Here is a 19,057-nt window from a genome sequence, read left to right as displayed (position 1 = left end):
ATCTACCGAAAACACAAAGCAAGGTGCTGTTATATTGATGCAAGACATTTTGATTGTATTTTGGTTAAAATATAACTACAGTAATTAAACAAATGAAAGAACCTATACATGTATTGATAAACCCCACTTTTTCAATTCTATTTAAACTCATCTATATACAGAAATGCTTTTAAATTATGAGCAATAGCAAATATATTCTGAGGAATATCTTTAGAATTTTGTCTTGCTTCTGCATGACAAATATTGGTGTGGGCAACAGATCCATGTACCTGTTTCCAACAAGTAGATGAATTTGAGACAAGCACAGCATTAGGAGGACCCTTGGATCAGATTGTGTTTATGGACATTTTATTTATTTATTTATTTTTTTTTCCAAAACATTTTATTGTGTTAAAATGGAATGACATAAGAAGTGAACATCACTTTTAAGCAATACAAAGCAATACAAAGATCATCGAAAAGAAAAAACAGGAGAAACAGCAATAAAATGCACAGAAAATAGGGTGAGTGAACAAACCACGTCTCAATCATACAGTGAAGTGTAGGAATGTACAAGATCATCGTACGATATACATTGTAAACCGTTCAAGGAGGTGAGGATAATCTTGTTCCCCATTCCCTTGGTGCAGGGCCATGGGGAGAACACATAAACATGAACCAATTGCAACCTCCACCTCGGTTGGGTGTGCAACGAACAAGGCACCTTCAAGGGCAGTGGTGGCTCCCCCCACATGTCTGGACACCCCCAGAGGAGAACACGCTGTGTCCGGGCACAGGGGGCAACCATTAATGGTGTGTAGATCATCTTGGGGCTGGGAATTCCGAAGAAATCCACTGGGGGGTCGGTGGAGTTAAGTGTTCTGTCCCATGAGCGTGGTCGGGTCTGCGGCTTGGGGGGGAACAGGAGAGCATCTGGGAGGGGGGGAAGGAACGAGGGGGTGGGGGGGTCAGGGGAGAGACAAGAGGAGAGGACGCTAAATAGAAAGAAAAAGAGAAAAAAGGGAGGGCGAGGGAAGAGATAATATGGACATTTTATTTACTGTACAGCTGAGCTCCCTCCCTGGCACAAAGGGATTCACCCACACACACAATTGAGATGGTTGGAGGAATCCTCTTTTCTGTGCTTTTGTAGTCTGATAGCAGGGACTCCTTCTCTGACAGAGTACAATGTGACCAGTGATCCAAGCAGAAGTGGGAGCAGGTACCTGTGAAAACCATGTACTAACCCCCCCCCCCCCAAAAAAAAAAAATATGATGTGCCAAAAGGGGAGAAATGAGGAGGCAGAAAAGCAGAACTCCCCCTTTTGGGTGATAAAAATGGCATATATTGCAGAGAAGTCCTGCCTGTTTTCTTTTGCCCTGAAACACTCTAAAGATAGTATTAAACCTGCCACCTTATGAAACCACTGACCACACTAAAGAAGGTACAATGGCATATGTGAAATTGCCTACTGTGTAGGCAGGTGATAATGCAGCCAAAAATGCATCTGTGAACTATTTTGTGTAAGTGTCACCAGCGTAACCAATAATAATAAAATTAAAATATAAATTATCTGGTTTGCTGCAGCTAAAGTGACTTCCAGGTGTTGGAGTATAAAAAAATGTGGTTAATTTTATATATTACAAGGAAAAAATTTGTGATTAGCTGCGCTAACGTATAAAAGTGCAGACAAAACAATTAAGCAATGTATCCCCAATAACAAATTATGTCAAATCAGACAAATATGTGAATAACAAAAAACAACAATAATCTCAAATATCCAAGTGTCCACTGATTCCATTTCATGCCCAAAAAAAAATCACTTTTGCGGTGCATTACCCGATGTTGTGCAAGTCCAGCTAAATTGCACACTCACCAGCAGTTGATATAATTTTAAACCTTATTGTTACATACCTCTGTGGGTCATTATGGTCTTGCATGTGGTTCCAATTTCTTTGACAATCCCTCTCATGAATTGATAAGATAAAGAATAGCCATCATTGTACAACTTTCTTAAATCAGTTTATTGTTGTAGTTTTTAAAAGTATAAATACACTAACATAGGTTGGTGCCTTTGGACTGGCACTAAGTATTACCATGGCTGTGCATTCCCCCTTTCTGTGTATTGGAGCCAGCGTGCATTCCAAGTCTTGATCTCGTGTCCGCAAAAGGGAGCGGAAATAGGTCACTCATGCTCACTAGCCTCAACACTTTTCACAATCACACATGCGTCATCAGGATTGTCATAGAAATTGGAACCACAGGCAAGACCATAAGGACCCACAGAGGCATTACAATAAGGCTTAAAATTATACCAACTGCTGGTGAGTGTGCAATTTAGCTGGTAATGGACTTGCACAACATTGGGTAAAGCACTGCATGAGAAAAACAGATTTTTTTTTGGCACAAAATGGAATCAATGGAAACTTGGATATTGGAGATTATTGTTTGTTATTCACATATTTGTATGATTTGACATAATTTGTTATTGAGGATACATTGTTTAGTTGTTTTTTCTGCACTTTTATAGGTTAGAGCAGCTAATCACAATTTTTTTCCTTGTAAAAATGTATCTGTACTAGAATTTGTAACATTAAATTACTATTCAGATCTTAGGATTTGTTCACATACAACGTTGAAATGACCCCATACTATAAAAGTGTGCATTTTGCTCATGACTGGGTAAGCATGGAATGCTTTAGTCAGTTAAAAGTTGATTTCAATTAGCATAGCTTCAACTTTCATCACATCCATTCACATAAAACATGTTGGCTGGAATGCAGTGATCAGCAAGTACTATATAACAGTAGCATATGACACTCCATATGTTACACTCTGAGGAACTCAACAGAAGCTTTAGGCAGAGATTTTCCAGTGCCAGCTACTGAAGTTCATGTGGTTGCCACTGGCAAGGGCTGCCTAACAAAGGCATGGAAGGAAGCATAATATGTTAAATTAATAGAGTTGCATTGAGCATTGAAAATAATAGGTTGTTTATGTGTACACAGTCCATGCCATTTAGAGATAACAAACCCATTGCTTCAGTTATTCTTCCTTGATTTGAATCCCACTGTCATTTTAACAAGTACATTGGGGGATTTGTGCAGTTTATATTAGAGAACACTTATAAAAGCAGAAAGTATAGATGCTTTTTAATTGTAATAGCAATTATTATTGATGATTTCTATCATAAAACACTTTCAAAAGCAGCCAAGAGACACAAGTGGCACCTTAGTTCCTCAAATATAATTTACAAAATGCATTTTTTTTTATAAGTATTAGATAGCAAGAGTAATGCAGACAATACACAATCATCTATTGATTTAAATCAAACCTAATAAATTACCAAAATGTCTAACCTGCATAGTGTGATGGTTGACATGTTTATCAGTTTATCTGTTGATACTAGGTAAATGTTGATGAACTTTGTTGAATTATCAAATTTAAAACGGAATCTGAATGGGCATCTCTGTTGAGAAATTTTACCTTAATCCTTTATTGGAACTCATGGTCAGAGAACAATTAGCTGTAAGCAGATGACTGCAGTGCTTGTCAGAGTGATGGCTTGAGTAGCTAATGTTAGCAGAATTTACTAGACAATCCTGCCTTACTTTACGAGAAAAGAGGGCTATGCTTTAGTGCATCATGCAATAGGTTGTTTGAGGGAGGGCACATGACATAAAAACCAACAGAAAACTTTTACAGTTGAACATCTGAAAGAAATCCAACCTTCTGGCTGATATCTATCAATGATTAGTGACCGTACTCTTCACTGGTTATCTTCCTATTTATCTAACCGCACCTTTAGCGTTACCTACAATTCTACTTCCTCCTCTCCTCTTCCCTTCTCTGTTGGAGTCCCCCAAGGCTCTGTTCTTGGACCCCTCCTATTTTCAATCTACACCTCCTCTCTAGGTCAGTTGATAGCCTCCCACGGCTTCCAATACCATCTCTACGCTGACGATACCCAAATCTATCTATCCACTCCTCAGCTCTCTCCCTCAGTCTCCTCACGTATCACTAATTTACTATCAGATATATCGGTCTGGATGTCACACCACTTCCTCAAACTCAATCCATATAAAACCGAGCTTATAATTTTTCCTCCACCGTGTGCCCCTTCCCCTGATTTCTCCGTCAATATCACTGGCATTACCATCAGCCCATCCCTACATGCCAAGGTCTTAGGTGTTGTCCTGGACTCTGAACTCTCCTTCAAACCCCACATCCAATCGCTGTCCAAATCTTGCCTCCTCAGCCTCCGCAACATCTCCAAAATACGCCCCTTTCTAACCAAAGACACAACAAAACTCCTAGTTCACTCCCTGGTCATCTCGCGCCTCGACTACTGCAATTCCCTTCTCATTGGCTTACCTCTACACAGGTTATCCCCCCTTCAATCCATAATGAATGCTGCCGCCAGACTCATCCACCTCACCAATCGCTCAGTGTCCGCTGCTCCTCTCTGTCAAGCCCTCCACTGGCTTCCGCTCACCCAACGAATTAAATTCAAAATACTTACATCATCTTACAAAGCAATCCACAGCCTAGCCCCCAGCTACATCACCAGCCTCATCTCAAAATACCAACCTAATCGCTCTCTTCGTTCCTCTCAAAACCTCCTGCTCTCTAGCTCACTCATCACCTCCTCCCATGCTCGCCTCCAGGACTTTTCCAGAGCCTCTCCAATCCTATGGAACTCCTTACCCTTATCTGTCCGATTAGCTCCAACTCTATTAGCTTTTAGGCGATCTCTGAAAACCCTCCTTTTCAGAGAAGCCTATCCTACCAACCCCTAACAAATGTACCTCCTTTTCTCCATCAACCCATCCCCCACAGTTATTGCCTTTTGTTTCACTTGACCCTCCCTTCTAGATTGTAAGCTCTAACGAGCAGGGCCCTCTAGTTCCTCCTGTTTTGAACTGTATTGTAATTGTATTGTCTTCCTTCACATTGTAAAGCGCTGCGCAAACTGTTGGCGCTATATAAATCCTGTATAATAATAATAATATCTGAAACCATTGTTTGTGATATACCCTTTCCCTGATACAATAACAACTATGATCAAATCAGGGCTGGCCCAAGACATTGTGCTGCATGGGTCCAAGAATAAAAATCTGTCCCCCCCCCCCCAAAAAAAAAATCACACCCAACAAAAGGCCCCCCACATCCATTATTTTATATAATTTAAAAAATTATAAAATATTTTATATACTGTTATCTTCTTCCATAAATCACTACCGGACCAGTCCAGCAAACATCCACTGTCTGTCCTCAGTCCTCCTATCACTACTGTGTCTGCCACTACCCTAGAAGATCCAGCCTGCCCTGTGTGAGATGGAGTGCGCTGGTGTCTGACGTCATTGCACACACCACGATCACGTGAGAGACGTTCCCCCGGAGTAGACACTCTGCCTCCTCATACTCATCAGTTTGCACTATGGGAGGGAGTATGAGATGGGAAATGCCACCTGTGACGCACCTCAAACTGATGATACAAAACTGCTGGAAAAAAAATCTTGGGAGTCAATTTGCTGCCCCTCTCTAAGTGCTGCCTGGGTCCAACGGACCCAGTGGGACCCATGGTAGGGCCGGCCCTGGATCAAACGTTGGTTTCTGAAGTTCTTTCTCCAGTGTCTATGGGCACATTACTGTATATGTTTCAAAATTCAATGGTATGTTTCTGAGGTGTTAAGTAAGTACAATAGCTTGGAATATTACTTAAAAATGTTTACATGGTATCACTTTACTTTACTTTTGCTGAGATCTGTAAATGTGCAGAGAAGCAAAGGCAGATTATGTATTGTATTTTCAACCCAAGAGTTTGCTTTTAAAAGAGAAGTACAGCCAAAGCTCATTTGGCTGTACTTCTTCTGTGGATCACAGGAGTGCAGTTCGTTCTGCACTCCTGTGGCCCGTTTCAGCAGAGAGCGGGCTGAAGTCTGCTATCTGCTGACATCACAGAAGTTGGTCTAGGCACCACGTCATCACGACCACGAAGTTGGGATCCACCAGGTGCATGGACCGACACCCAGGTCAGCCTCTCAGTGAGCCGCAGAGAGCCTGACCTGGCCGCTCTGACAGTCAGCAGCTCTCTACTCGGAGAGCTGTCCGAACCGAGCGACAAAAAAAAAAAAAATAAGAGCGACAATTCTGAAAAAAGAAAAAACAATATTTTTCAATTTCTGCTATATAACTTCCCCCCCCCCCCCCCCAAAACAAAAAAAATTAAAATCACATTTTTTTATCATTTTAGACCAATATGTATTCTGCTACATTTTTTTGGTAAAAAAAAAATCCCAATAAGCCTATTTTGATCGCTTTGCACAAAGGTTATCGCATATACAAACTGGGAGAAAGATTTATGTAATTTTTATTTATTTTATTCTTTTGCTAGTAATGGCGGCGATCAGCAATTTTTAGTGGGACTGTGACCTTGCGGCAGACAGATTGGGCACCTAACTGACATTTTTAACACTTCTGGGGAGGGGGGGGGGGCAGTGACATTACTACAGTAATCAGTGCTAAAAATATGCACTGTTAATGTAATAATGACACTAGCAGGGAAGGGGTTAACCCAGGGGCGATCAAAGAGTTAAGCGAGCCTAGGGGGTGTTTTCTAACTACCTAAAACTAACTAACTAACCTAAATAGCGGGGACACAGGGGCTCTGTGTTGATAGCAGAGATAACAACGGTTTGCTGTGTTTACAACAGCAGACTGCCGTTCTCTCTTCACGGGGAGCGCTCACTGGTGCCCGGCAGCAATCGCGGCCGCCGGCCTTGCGCCTCGGCTTCCCCATGGGTGAGCAGGTGCACGCCTCCAGCGTCGCATGCGCGCCCATAAGATCGCTCAAACAGACTGCTGTACAGGTACGGCAATTCACGGGAACCTGCCGAACTGCCGCCGTATAACTGCGGTGGCTGGTTGACAAGTGGTTAAACTATTCAATGGGATTATTTAAATACAGTATGTGTACTAAATAAAATAAGGGCCAACCCCAGAAAAGTTGAAAATTCTCCCATGCAGAGGAGCTGCCCCCACACTACAGGAGTTAGCTGCTCATTTCGTCTAAGAGAAGCAATCACTTTTATTTATCCATTCATCCCTCACCCCCCTCAAGCAGATGGTTCTCCCCTGTGTTCCAGCAGGGGACTGTCCCTTGGCATCCTTGCGTCCAATGCAGATCCATGGTCCTGCATTATTATCGATGATGTCGGGACATTGAACCATTAGAGCATGGGGGAGAAGACTCAAGCAGTCTGGACCAGGGATTGGGTAAATCTTCTTTTCTATGCCCCCAGACTCCCCACTGCAAGTGAGAACACCTTAAGTTTCCTGGAGTCTAGCATTGAAGCCCAATTGCCACAAAAACTTTTGTTAAGGAAGGGTTAGAACGTTTTAACTTTTTAATGCTGACTGTTTCTGCCATACGTTTTATGGTTGTCTCTGTCACAGGTGTCAGAGAAAATCTCTCCAATGTCGACACAGACAGCAATAACAACCACTTTCTCATACAGTAAGCAGTGTATACATTCAGTTAGAATTATATTCTTGTTTCTCCTTGAGGGAGATTTCCCTCACCTTCTGCTCAGGTGATATGTCAAATAGGGCAAGAAGAAACGAGAACAGAGAGCATCAAAATCCCAGCAGAATTCTACCCCCCCCCCCCCCCATGCAAATCCCCAAAAAGTAGTTGGAGTCATGAAGAGAAAACACTATAAACAAGTGTGCCTTTAAATTTTCGGCGTTCCCAACAGTCTGTAAAACTCTACGAAAGGCATACCAGAAATAAACATGAAGAAATGTTCTCATTATACAAGTGAGCATCCTGCTTTTTTCCCTCTTTTTATTACTCTTTGCACTTTGGATTAATAGCTTCATCTATTGCTAATACTAAAACATTCTATTTAGGTGGCAATTTACATAGATAGAACCTTTTCAGAGAGCAGCTGAACTGTCACACAGCTCAGCAGATAATATATAAAATTAACCAATTTGCGGAAAGGAGAGATCTTTATTTATGACATGGTAGCTCTGCATCTATTTGTTCTGCTTTTTATTTCTGCTGCTAGTATCAATCTACTTCAGGACACTGGCTTATTATTAATGGCTTATGACAAGACTGAAGAAGCAGCTTATGGATTTCTGCTCACCAGTGCACTTTGGCCACCTTTCAGAGCCGAGAGCCATTCAGCTCAGCAATTACAAGCACAGTAATCATCAATTTGTTTACAAAATATAATATTCTTACAAAGTGAAAAACCTGCAATAAAACCTTTTCACTTACCGATATAAAAGTCAAAAATAAACAATGAGGAAGAAATCATATATTTCAAATGCTTTTTTTTTTTTTTTTAATAGGTGGAATGGTTGAAAAATGAGGATATCATTGATCCTGTGGAAGATCGGAATTTTTACATTACAATTGATCATAACCTCATCATCAAACAAGCAAGGCTTTCAGACACTGCCAATTATACCTGTGTTGCCAAAAACATTGTGGCCAAAAGAAGAAGTACGACAGCTACAGTAATCGTATATGGTAAGACAGTGACTGATGGGCAATAGTAGGATTACAGAAGTCTGGAAAAGAAATACCTTATTGACTGTTAAATAACTCTATTGCATTTGTAGGCCTTTGTGGATGGCAGTAAACATATTTTCTATTCTTCCATGGCCTTGACTAGACACACTAATAAGTATTTACTAGCAAAGTGCAGATTAACTGTAAACCGCATAAAATAAATCAGCAGTTGGTCAGATAACTCTAGTGCTGTGTTTCCCAACTCCATCCCTCAGTTTAAATACCCAAAGGCATTCATTTGATATCTACAATTACAACAGGAATGGATGATAATCAGACTTTTTATGGAGCGGTAACAGATAATTTTCTCACTCCTCAGTTACTGGAAATGGCTGGAAGCCATGTTGAAAATGAACTCTAGGCAAACAGCTACTCATTTGGTTGAAATGAATGGAAAAGCACTGGAAATTTTTTATTTTTTGCTTTCTATGCAAATTCTACAGAGAAGTCCTAGTCGCAGGGTGTCACAGACGCAGGAAGCAATAGAAAACCTTTCCAATGGAGACAAAAAAAAAATTAGTAGCTTAATCTAGGACAGTGCCTTTATTGTTCTCATACTGATAGCAAAGGGATAAAGTGAATAATCTTCAATAAAATTCCTTCAAGCGGAGTTCCAGCCATTTCACTCACCTGTCCAACGGTCCAGCGATGCGGCCGCCCGAAGCCTTGATCCTCTCCCTCGGCGCCGGCATCACTGGTGTGGGCACCCGGCTGTGACAGTTTGCGGCTTCACAGCCGGGTACCCACTGCGCATGCGCAAGTCGCGCTGCGCGTCTTGATTGGCCGGCAATCTTCTGGGACCTCTGACATGTCCCAGAAGATTGCAGGGAGGGAGGGGGAGAGAAGAACTTCCGTTCAGGGCGCCGCGGCGCTCCGAGCGGAAGTGGGAGCGGGTACCTGTCAAAACTAGGTACCAGCCTCCCCCCAAAAAAAATGACATGCCAAATGTGGCATGTCAGGGGGTTAGAATACCTAAAGCGGAAGTTCCACTTTTGGGTGGAACTCCGCTTTCACTGACAGATAAGGCTCAAAATGAAAATTAAATAATCAAGCTTGTATTTCAGATGTTTTCTTTTTATAGTGGTACTACTAACTATGTTAAATGAATGTTCACTTTGCAAAGTGAATGATCACTTAGGCCCCTTTCACACTAGCGGACAGTTCAGATCTGCCTGTCCGTTTTTCAGGCGGATCTGAACGGATGCCCCATGCATCTCTATGGGGCATCGGATGTCAGCGGAGACATGTTCGCTGACATCCGATCTGATCCGGTCTGTCAAATCTGGATGGATGGAAACCCTATTTTCCATCGGTCCAGCGGATCGGATGGGATCGGATGAGAAGGGACAGGCGGCCCGTTCTCATCCGATTCCCCCATAGAGAACAGCGGGGACCGGACAGCTCTGTCTCCGCACACAGCGTGGAGACAGAGCTACCATCCGCTTGAGAAAAATGGAGTCTGCCGCCGAAAGGGGCCTTAGGGATCCACTTAGGGATCCACCAGACATCACATCCTTTACACCACACTTCACCTGAATTTTATGAGACTTTTATAAAATGGGGCTTGAAACAAACAAAGCAGAGGGCATATTTTGAAAGCATACTATTATGACTTTCATATGTGCCAGTGGTTTTTTTTTGACCATACTAAGTCTATACTGCTGCTATATAAATAAAGGCCCTTAGCTTAGGTAATACAATGAAGTTGGGCTGTAACTTGTCTTTTCTTGTCATATACAACAGAAGTTTAAATTAAACTGGATTTGTATGTGCACGTGATTGGCTGATTGAAGTGAACACCACTTTACCTAATAATTACATTAATAAATAACCACTTCAATACCGGGCACTTTTACCCTCCTCCTGCCCAGGCCAATTTTCAACTTTCAGTCGGACTTTGAATAAAAATTGGCATTCAACACTGTACTCAAAAAACATTTTTATCATTTTCTTCACACAAATAGAGCTTTCTTTTGGTAGTATTAAATCACCACTGGGTTTTTTTTTGTTTTTTTTTGCTAAATAAATGAACAAATTTAAAAAAAAATATATTTTCTTTGTTTCTGTTATAAAATTGTGCAAATAAATAATTGTTCTTCATAAATGTAGACCAAAATGTATTCTGCTACATATCTTTGGTGAAAATAACCTAAACCAGTATATATTATTTAGTCTGTGTGAAAGTTATAGAGTCCACAAGCTATGGTATACTATATCCGAAAATTGATTGAAATTTTTGCAAAGTAGACATAATTTTTTGGAAGATAAAGAAAATATATATATTATTTTTTAACATACCGTCACCGGTACAGTACAGCATCATTATATGACAGTACGAAAAAAAATTATATGTATATATATATATATATATATATATATATATATATATGTATATATATATATATATATATATATATATATATATATATATATGTATATATATATATATATATATATATATATATATATATATATATATATGTATATATATATATATATATATATGTATATATATATATATATATATATATATATATATATATATATATATATATATATATATATATATATATATATATATATATATATATATATATATATATATATATTTATGTATATATATATATATATATATATATATATATATATATATATATATATATATATATATAATTTTTTTTTACCTCTTTCTTCTTTTGTTTAATATATTTTTTAACACACTGTGACCAGAGCAATACAATGTAACCATAATAACATTGTACTGCTGCGGGGAAGTGATCAGGATTTTTTTTACACATTATGTTTGCTAATAGCAGTGTATTGCATGCAAGCATTTTACTGAATGAAAATGAACAATTCAGTCTGTTTTGTTGTGATTAGCTGTGATTGATCCAAGCTAATCACATAGTACAGATGGGCTCTGATTGGCCCTGTCTGTACCATGTGATCATATTGACCAATCACAGCTAGCAACACATTTCTACACATAGGGTGGCTTGAAAGCAAGCCATCCATTGTGTCCAACTGTTATCTGGCCTGCTGTGATTCATCACGGTGGTCACATGGTACCGATACTCTAGAGCCGGTACTGTGATCAATCATTGGCTGTATCCCGTGGACACCGCTGGTGACAAATCGCACCGATGCACAGCCCACGATTGCTGCATCCTGACAGGGCATCATATGAAGCCAGTCAGGATGAGAAAGCCCCTTCCCAGCTGTAAATCTGCTATTGGCTGGATGGTAACTAGTTGAAGAGGTGTTAAACGCTAAACCAAAAATATATTATATTATCGCTTATTAATCATTAGATGTGGTGGTTGTGTCAATTGTATTTTCTTTGGCTTTTTTCCCTCGGTTTTCACCTGATGATCTGGCCAGTAACATACCTCCTGTATTAGTGATACACAACTCTGGATGAATGAGCACAGGAAGCACAGTAGACAGCAGTGTTTTCGGTCTGGAGGGGGGAGGGTAGTGTTAGTTGGACTAGCATATTTAGATACACTAACAAATTGAAGCCAAACTCTAGCTAAGACTTTATAATCAGCTACAGCAAACAGTTTTTTTCCTTTGGGTTAAAGGTTTTACATAAATAAATAAAAACGGATTATTTTATACGCCCTGACAGTATTAAGTGGTTTGTCTCATCCATGTAAACCGATACATTCTGCTAGAGAGTTTGTGCTTTTAAAAATCAACAGGGTTTCCGGCTTAATTACCAGATGAAAATAGAAGAAAGAAAGCTTAAAAAAAGGAAACTAACGCAGCAATCACATCTAAGAATTGGCAAGCTGCAATATAATTAATGTTTGCTTTTGAGTTTAATACTGCTTTAACTCCAAAGTATTGAAGCAAAGGCCTCAATATGACAGCCAGACAATAAACATTTTCAGCAATGGCAGCCACCAAGTCTCCTTTGGTTGCAGATACATTCCTCTCTGTTCTGAAACTGATAAACTGGTTTGTTTGCACAATGGTGTTAACACTTCAGTACTAATGAATGTACCCTCATATACCGCAATATCACACAAATGTCTTATAACATACACACTTTTAGGCACACTAGCACTGTTACTAAGCCTAACTCAAACCTTACCAATTAATTATACCTTTGCTTTGTTAAGTGCCTGTATTGCAATTCAGCCTTCTGGTTTTCTATTCTCCCTCTGCATTCCACACTGAAGGCATGCACATCTTAATGGATATTGAAAACATTTAGGCCCCTTTCACACTTGTATGACCTAAAAGTCGCAGGACTTTGGCGTAACTTCTATGTGACTTAAAGCAATGCCTGTGTAATCTTAAGGTCTATGGACCTCAAGTCACATCAGAGTCAGACCAACGTAGTGCAGGGACTACTTTGAAGTCACACAAATATGAATAGTACTCATTGGAAATTATGGGGCAAGACTTGTCATGCAACTTTGCAGTCCCAAGTGGCATGACAAGTCACACAATTGTGAAAAGGGCCTTAGGGCTGGATGATATACAGCTTAATACAGCCCTTTCCCCAGAGGCATGGCTGTCCAGGACAAGTCCCCTGTAGTCCAGAGCACCATTATCATGACAGTAGTGGTGCAAGTGACCATTACATTAAACTGTCTGAATGCTAATGCAGTCCACCCAGTAACATCTTTATTCTAGCAGCAGATGGACACTAGCAGACTACCACTACTAGGAGACATAAGGTGCTAATTACAACACTGGCATTTTAGCAGAAATCCCCTACCATTGTTGGTTCAGTTGAAATCATAGATAAATTCTTTGCTCACTTATTAACACCCGATCAGCCTCTGTCAGCCCTGCCCATACATCCACCTACACTCTAAAAAATACAGATATCTTTGGGTTGCAGCGATGTAATGAAAATATAATAACAACAAATATATAAAAATAAATACATATACATTAACTTAAATATAAATAAAAAATACATTTTTTATGTATAACAACGAGAGACACAGATTGCCTGACGTGATTATTTTCCATGAATTGGGTTTATTATAAGATGAAATGCACGTTTATTCTCTGATAAAATACTATGCTACTGTTTGTGGTCATTTTTAGTGAATGGAGGATGGTCTACGTGGACAGAGTGGTCTGCATGCAGCAACCGCTGTGGAAAAGGCTTCCAAAAGCGAACAAGAATGTGTACAAATCCTGCACCACTGAATGGTGGATCTGTCTGTGATGGACAAAGTGTTCAGAAAATAAGCTGCACCACAATGTGCCCAGGTATTATTTATTTGATGTCACAGGTTTGAGAAAGTGATAGCAATGGAAACATTTTGTTATGTTGACACATGGAAGAAATTCTACTACATTGGCCATCAAGACCCATTAGCTTGGCATGCATACCTTCAAAACATCTCACATTAGTACTTTTCATAAAAGAAAGAGGGTGATGTAAATGTGTTTTTTTTAAACAGGATCGGGGTAGACATTATATTTTAAAAAGTGCACTGTCCCTTTGACAAATAAATATACAAAAATACTAATTTAATACTCAGTGCTCATACACAAATAATAAATACAACGTGATAAATAAAAATCATATGCATATTAAATAACCTAGTGAAATAATGGTTGTTTAACCACTTTACCACCGGAGGATTTTGCTGTCTTACGTCCAGGCCACTTTTTGCGATTCAGCACTGTTCGACTTTAACTGACAATTGCGCGGTCATGCGATGCCGTACCCAAAGGAAATTTACGTCCTTTTTTTCCCACAAACAGAGCTTTCTTATGGTGGCATTTGATCACCTGTGCGATTTTTACTTTTTGCGCTATAAACAAAAAAAGAGCGTAAATTGTGAAAAAATAACAATATTTTTCAAATTTTTTTATATGAAATTCCCCCCCCCCCCCTCCAAAAAAAATGTAAAAATCAAAATTTTTTAAAATTTTTGGCCAATTTGTTTTCTGCTACCTATGTTTGGTAAAAAAAAATCACAATAAGCGTATTTTGATTGGTTTGCGCAAAAGTTATTGCGTTTACTAACTAAGGGAAAGATTTCTGTCATTTTTGGTGTGTTTTTTTTAACGAGTAATGGCGGCGATCTGCCATTTGTTTTGCCGGACTGCGACATTGCAGCGGACAGATCGGACCCTTGACTGACATTTTTGATACTTTTGGGGGTACCAGTGACATTACTGCAGTAATCAGTGCTATAAATATGCACTGTTACTGTAAAAATGACACTGGCAGGGAAGGGGTTAATTTTATTGGAGAGGGAGGGGTTAATGTATGCCTGGTGCTTACTAACATGTGTGGGGGGAGGTGACTGAGTGACACAGGGACAGATCGCAGGTTCAGCTATGCTGAACCCTGCAATCTGTCACTGTCTGTCACTTCGGAGATCCGCCCGCTTTGTTTACACAAGTGGGCGGATCTCCAAACTCGATTCCCCGACGATCGGGGAAGAGCAGCAGCAATAGCCGCCACTCCTCCCCTGGCCCGACTCCCACTGTGAATGAATACAGCGGGAGCGAGCCTCCGGCGGCGCGCGTGCGCCGCCCACAAGGGGAGGATTCCAGCGATGTAGGTCTACGTCACTGGACGATAACTAACCACTTTGCCACAGTAGAGCTCGAGTGAACGGTCGACAAGTGGTTAAAAAAATTCATAAAAACATATAGTCCATAATAAATCAGATGTGACTTAAAGTGCTCGTAAATTTTCATTAAAAATTAGTGCAGTGCAAAAAGGTGCTCCTAAGGCAGAAAATGCCTCTTACCAAATTAGAATGATCTTGATTTACAGAGATCAGAAACATTTATAATATCCAAGAGCAAGATCGGCACTCTCACTGTCAGACCCTCAGATGGCTAAATCATCTCATCAATGAATTGCGTTGGAATAATCTTCATATGAGACAAAGCACATCACAGCCTCTGTTCCTAATGCCGCTCAACCGCAATCATAAACATGAGGCACAAACAGTGCAGTATGAACATTCTATTAAAAAAGTGTTGCACTTACATGTAGACAAATGGAATCAAGCAGTATAACATTAAAAACGTCTGGCTGCAGTGCCAGTCGACTTGCCGGTACGTGATGACATCATGCTTTAACTCCACCCGACATGTTTCCCCACAACTGGCATCCTCCAATCCCAGAGGATGCCAGTTGTGGGGAAATGCATTGGGCGGAGTTAGAGTGTGACATCATCACATAACGGCGAGTCGGCTGGCCCCACGGTCAGACGTTTTTAATGTTATACTGCTTGATTCCATTCACCTCCTGCTTACCATCCTGTTATCATCTTATAGCTGAACATAAGGATCTATTTTAGTTTTTTACAGGATCAGGGTAGAGCAAAAAAACTTGCATCTTACAACATTATGTTGAGCATAATGATGGCTGATCCATGTACGATGAGCAAACAGTAATTGTCCAATAGTAATCTCCTATGAGATGGACAGAAATACAGTAACCATATTCTTCCAAATGAAGTCAACCAACATTTACAAACCAGTGGATATGAATGCTGTGTTTGTCTATTATTTGGTGGTCTGATTGGTTCTAGACTACCAGCTCTCCATATAGCTCCTGTTCTGTTACTTCTGCTTCCTGAGAGTCCCCTATAATACACTTCTGGACAGTAAGTTCACCTAGACCTAAGCTACAGTATGTTGGCTTCTATCTTAGCCTGTATCTTATATCTTCAAATCTACCCAGTCTAAAGAAGTACATTGTAGGACATATGATAAAGCAATAAAGCAATAGAGTTTTTAAGGTCTAGTGGTTTCTTGTCTATTTTTTGATTTTTGTAAGTCATATTTAGGAGTTCTCCCATGCTGAATAAATGTATCTCAATGTTTTTGTATTATATAAAATATATTATTATTCATGCATATTTCCTTTCTCAGAGGATGGAGAATGGACTGCATGGAGCAAATGGTCTACATGTGGGACAGAGTGCACACATTGGCGTCGTAGGGATTGCACAAATCCCGCACCTAGAAATGGAGGAAAAGACTGCGATGGTCCTGTTTTACAGTCAAAAAACTGCACTGATGGATTATGTATGCTAAGTAAGGGCAAGTCTGTGTAACTGATAAATACTAGCTGCATGCTTTGTTTGTTCTTTGCTAATGCCATAGATCCTTATTAATCTCTGGATTTTTACTTTTCCAAGCCTGAAATCCTTATGTGCATTTGTATCTGTGCTATGTGTGTATAGTGTATTATGCTTTTGTTCAAAATTCGGTGAAAATGAAGTTTTCTTCATGGAGCTATGAAAGCGGCTGCTGGGTTTTAGGTTTAAAACTGGCTGCAGGCATAAAATAATGAGATCAGTGTTTTAACAAACATTTGTGTACTTATGATGCGTGTAGGCACATAACAATGAGACATCACTGCTGTATGCTATTAAATACATTTGTTAAAACAACAACACAATGGCGAATAATAGAAAGAGGAAATGTTGAGTTATTTTTTTTTTTCAGCCATCAGCTAGAACAGATTAAACAAACCATTGTTCCAGCTATGGCCAGCCTAATGCATGTCAGACTGCTGAGCACAAATCACCAAGGTGCGTCAGTAAAAATGCTGCGATGCTCTCCTCTGAATAAGCCTTAGCCACAGCTCATAGGAGATTATGTGACCCATTCCAGCTGTCAGTTCAAGAACTATCACATGATCCATTTCATTTCTTGTTTCATTATGTCCTCCCACTTTTGAAATCAACACTTAGTGGTTGTATATAGAGAAGGATCTCAGTGGTGGATATTTAATTGGATGCAAAATGACAACTTGTGCACAGTGCTGTGAGTTCAGCATCCATTGAAGAGTCACTGCAATATGTCTAATATATAGAAGGCATGTCCAATGCAGTCACCAACGTGTTCTTTTCTGTTTATGTGTTTTTGCAACTGACTGTTAAGTCTGTGGCCCATGAAGCGCTATGGGCCATAACTTTGTAAAGGCTTTCTATTTGATCTAGAAATCTCCTTTAAGCTATATTGTTTTACTTACTTTTTTTCCAGAAGCCATCATGGTTAATGTTATCTTTCCCTCTTGTATGGAAGATGACACACTCCATAATTCAGTAAACCCAACAGAACACATATAAGCGCCACTATTAATGGAAATAGGATATTATATTGTAGATGTATTTTCTAGATTTGCCTGTTTCATTGAATGCATTTACATGACATGAGCTCAGGCGAGATTCCCATTACCATCATTCTTTTATAAAACTCTGTAGCAGAATTCAGTAATGAAAAAACACAGTTGAATATTGACATTCATAGCCCCAGGGTGTTTCCAGTTCCTTAGTGTCTGGGTTTAATGGTAATATTTTAATGGTTTCCTATATACAAGTCAAAAAATGTATAATCCTGCTCCACGATTCATCACTGCTGAGAAGATTGATTTGTCATGCTTTATAGCTCTGTCTCAAGCTAACAAGTTGCTTCGCTCTTTCTCTGTCTTTATTTTTTCCTCCTCTCTCTCTCCATTTCTCGATGCTGTCATTAGTTTTGTCACTTTTATATAATAAGTTGAGCATTTCATATTTACTCTTCTCCTAAAGGGGCTAACTGGTGATCATCAAAAATAGGTTAGAGAAAATCACACATGCTGCTGTACTCACATAAAAAAAGACCATTTTATTCAGGCTTGTAGAATTTTTTTTTCTTTATAAATAACATAAATATAGGGTTACTAATAATACGTGCACTGATTTAGAGAAGTTAAAAATAGTAATATGCTTCACTGAAGACAGTTTCAGCTGAAAGGCCAATATTTTGGATGGGGGATTAACATTTTTAAAAAAATATGCCATACAGGCACCATCAGAGATATGCTTTCCTCAGCTTAATAGGGTGACACCATCTCAGGACAGGCATGAGCTGCACTGGAAACACTGACAATCCTAAAGCCCCGTACACACGCACCGATTGTCGGCCGACCGTTCGGCCGTCTTTTGTCCGGTGCTGTCGTGTAAGTTGAAAAGTGCTAAAGACTGCACACGAATTTTGTCGGCCAACAACAACCGACTGCAGAAGTGATGTCATGTGATGGTTAACTTTCCATGTGTTTTTTCTTCTCTGAGCATGCTCAGTCTTGCTTATCTGCTTTTTGTCGGCCGAAATCTGTACTGACTGACGAACAATCGGCCGTTCTTTGTTGGCCTACAAAAATTTTATAGCCTGCACACCAAATTTTGTTTGACCGAAAATTTGCAGTCGGTTGTCGGAAGCATCATACTAACAAGCCGACAATCGGCCGATCGGACGTTGGCCGAATATTTACGGCCGACAATCGGTACGTGTGTACGGGCCTTAACACTAAGCAGGACTTAGATTGGGTGAAGGTGAAGCAGCCTAATGAGTCAGTCAGTTGTGTTGCTTTGCTCATGTGCTAACAGGTACATGCTAAAAAGAGTACAGAGTAGAGTAACAGAGAGATTAGTTTATCTCCAAGTCTTCTTCTCCTTCACTGCCCAATCACAGGCTGAAGGCAGGGACGACATTTTGAT

General features: G+C 39.8%; 1 protein-coding gene across 2 annotated transcripts in view; it reads left to right on the top strand.

Moving 5' to 3' along the window:
* The window catches only part of UNC5C (unc-5 netrin receptor C), a 514,725-nt gene that overhangs the window by 414,381 nt on the left and 81,287 nt on the right, over window positions 1-19,057 (top strand). For both annotated transcript variants that reach the window (XM_082243646.1, XM_082243645.1), the window contains exons 6-8: window positions 8,345-8,525; window positions 13,638-13,805; window positions 16,443-16,607. In XM_082243646.1, the coding sequence (XP_082099772.1) occupies window positions 8,345-8,525; window positions 13,638-13,805; window positions 16,443-16,607 (514 nt within the window). The remainder of the gene's footprint in view (window positions 1-8,344; window positions 8,526-13,637; window positions 13,806-16,442; window positions 16,608-19,057) is intronic.

Source organism: Pelophylax lessonae (genome assembly GCF_965119305.1).
Source record: "Pelophylax lessonae genome assembly, chromosome: 1".
Taxonomy (NCBI): Eukaryota; Metazoa; Chordata; class Amphibia; order Anura; family Ranidae; genus Pelophylax; species Pelophylax lessonae.
The sequence above is the reverse complement of the archived record's forward strand: the minus strand, read 5'-3'. Positions and strand labels throughout refer to the sequence as shown.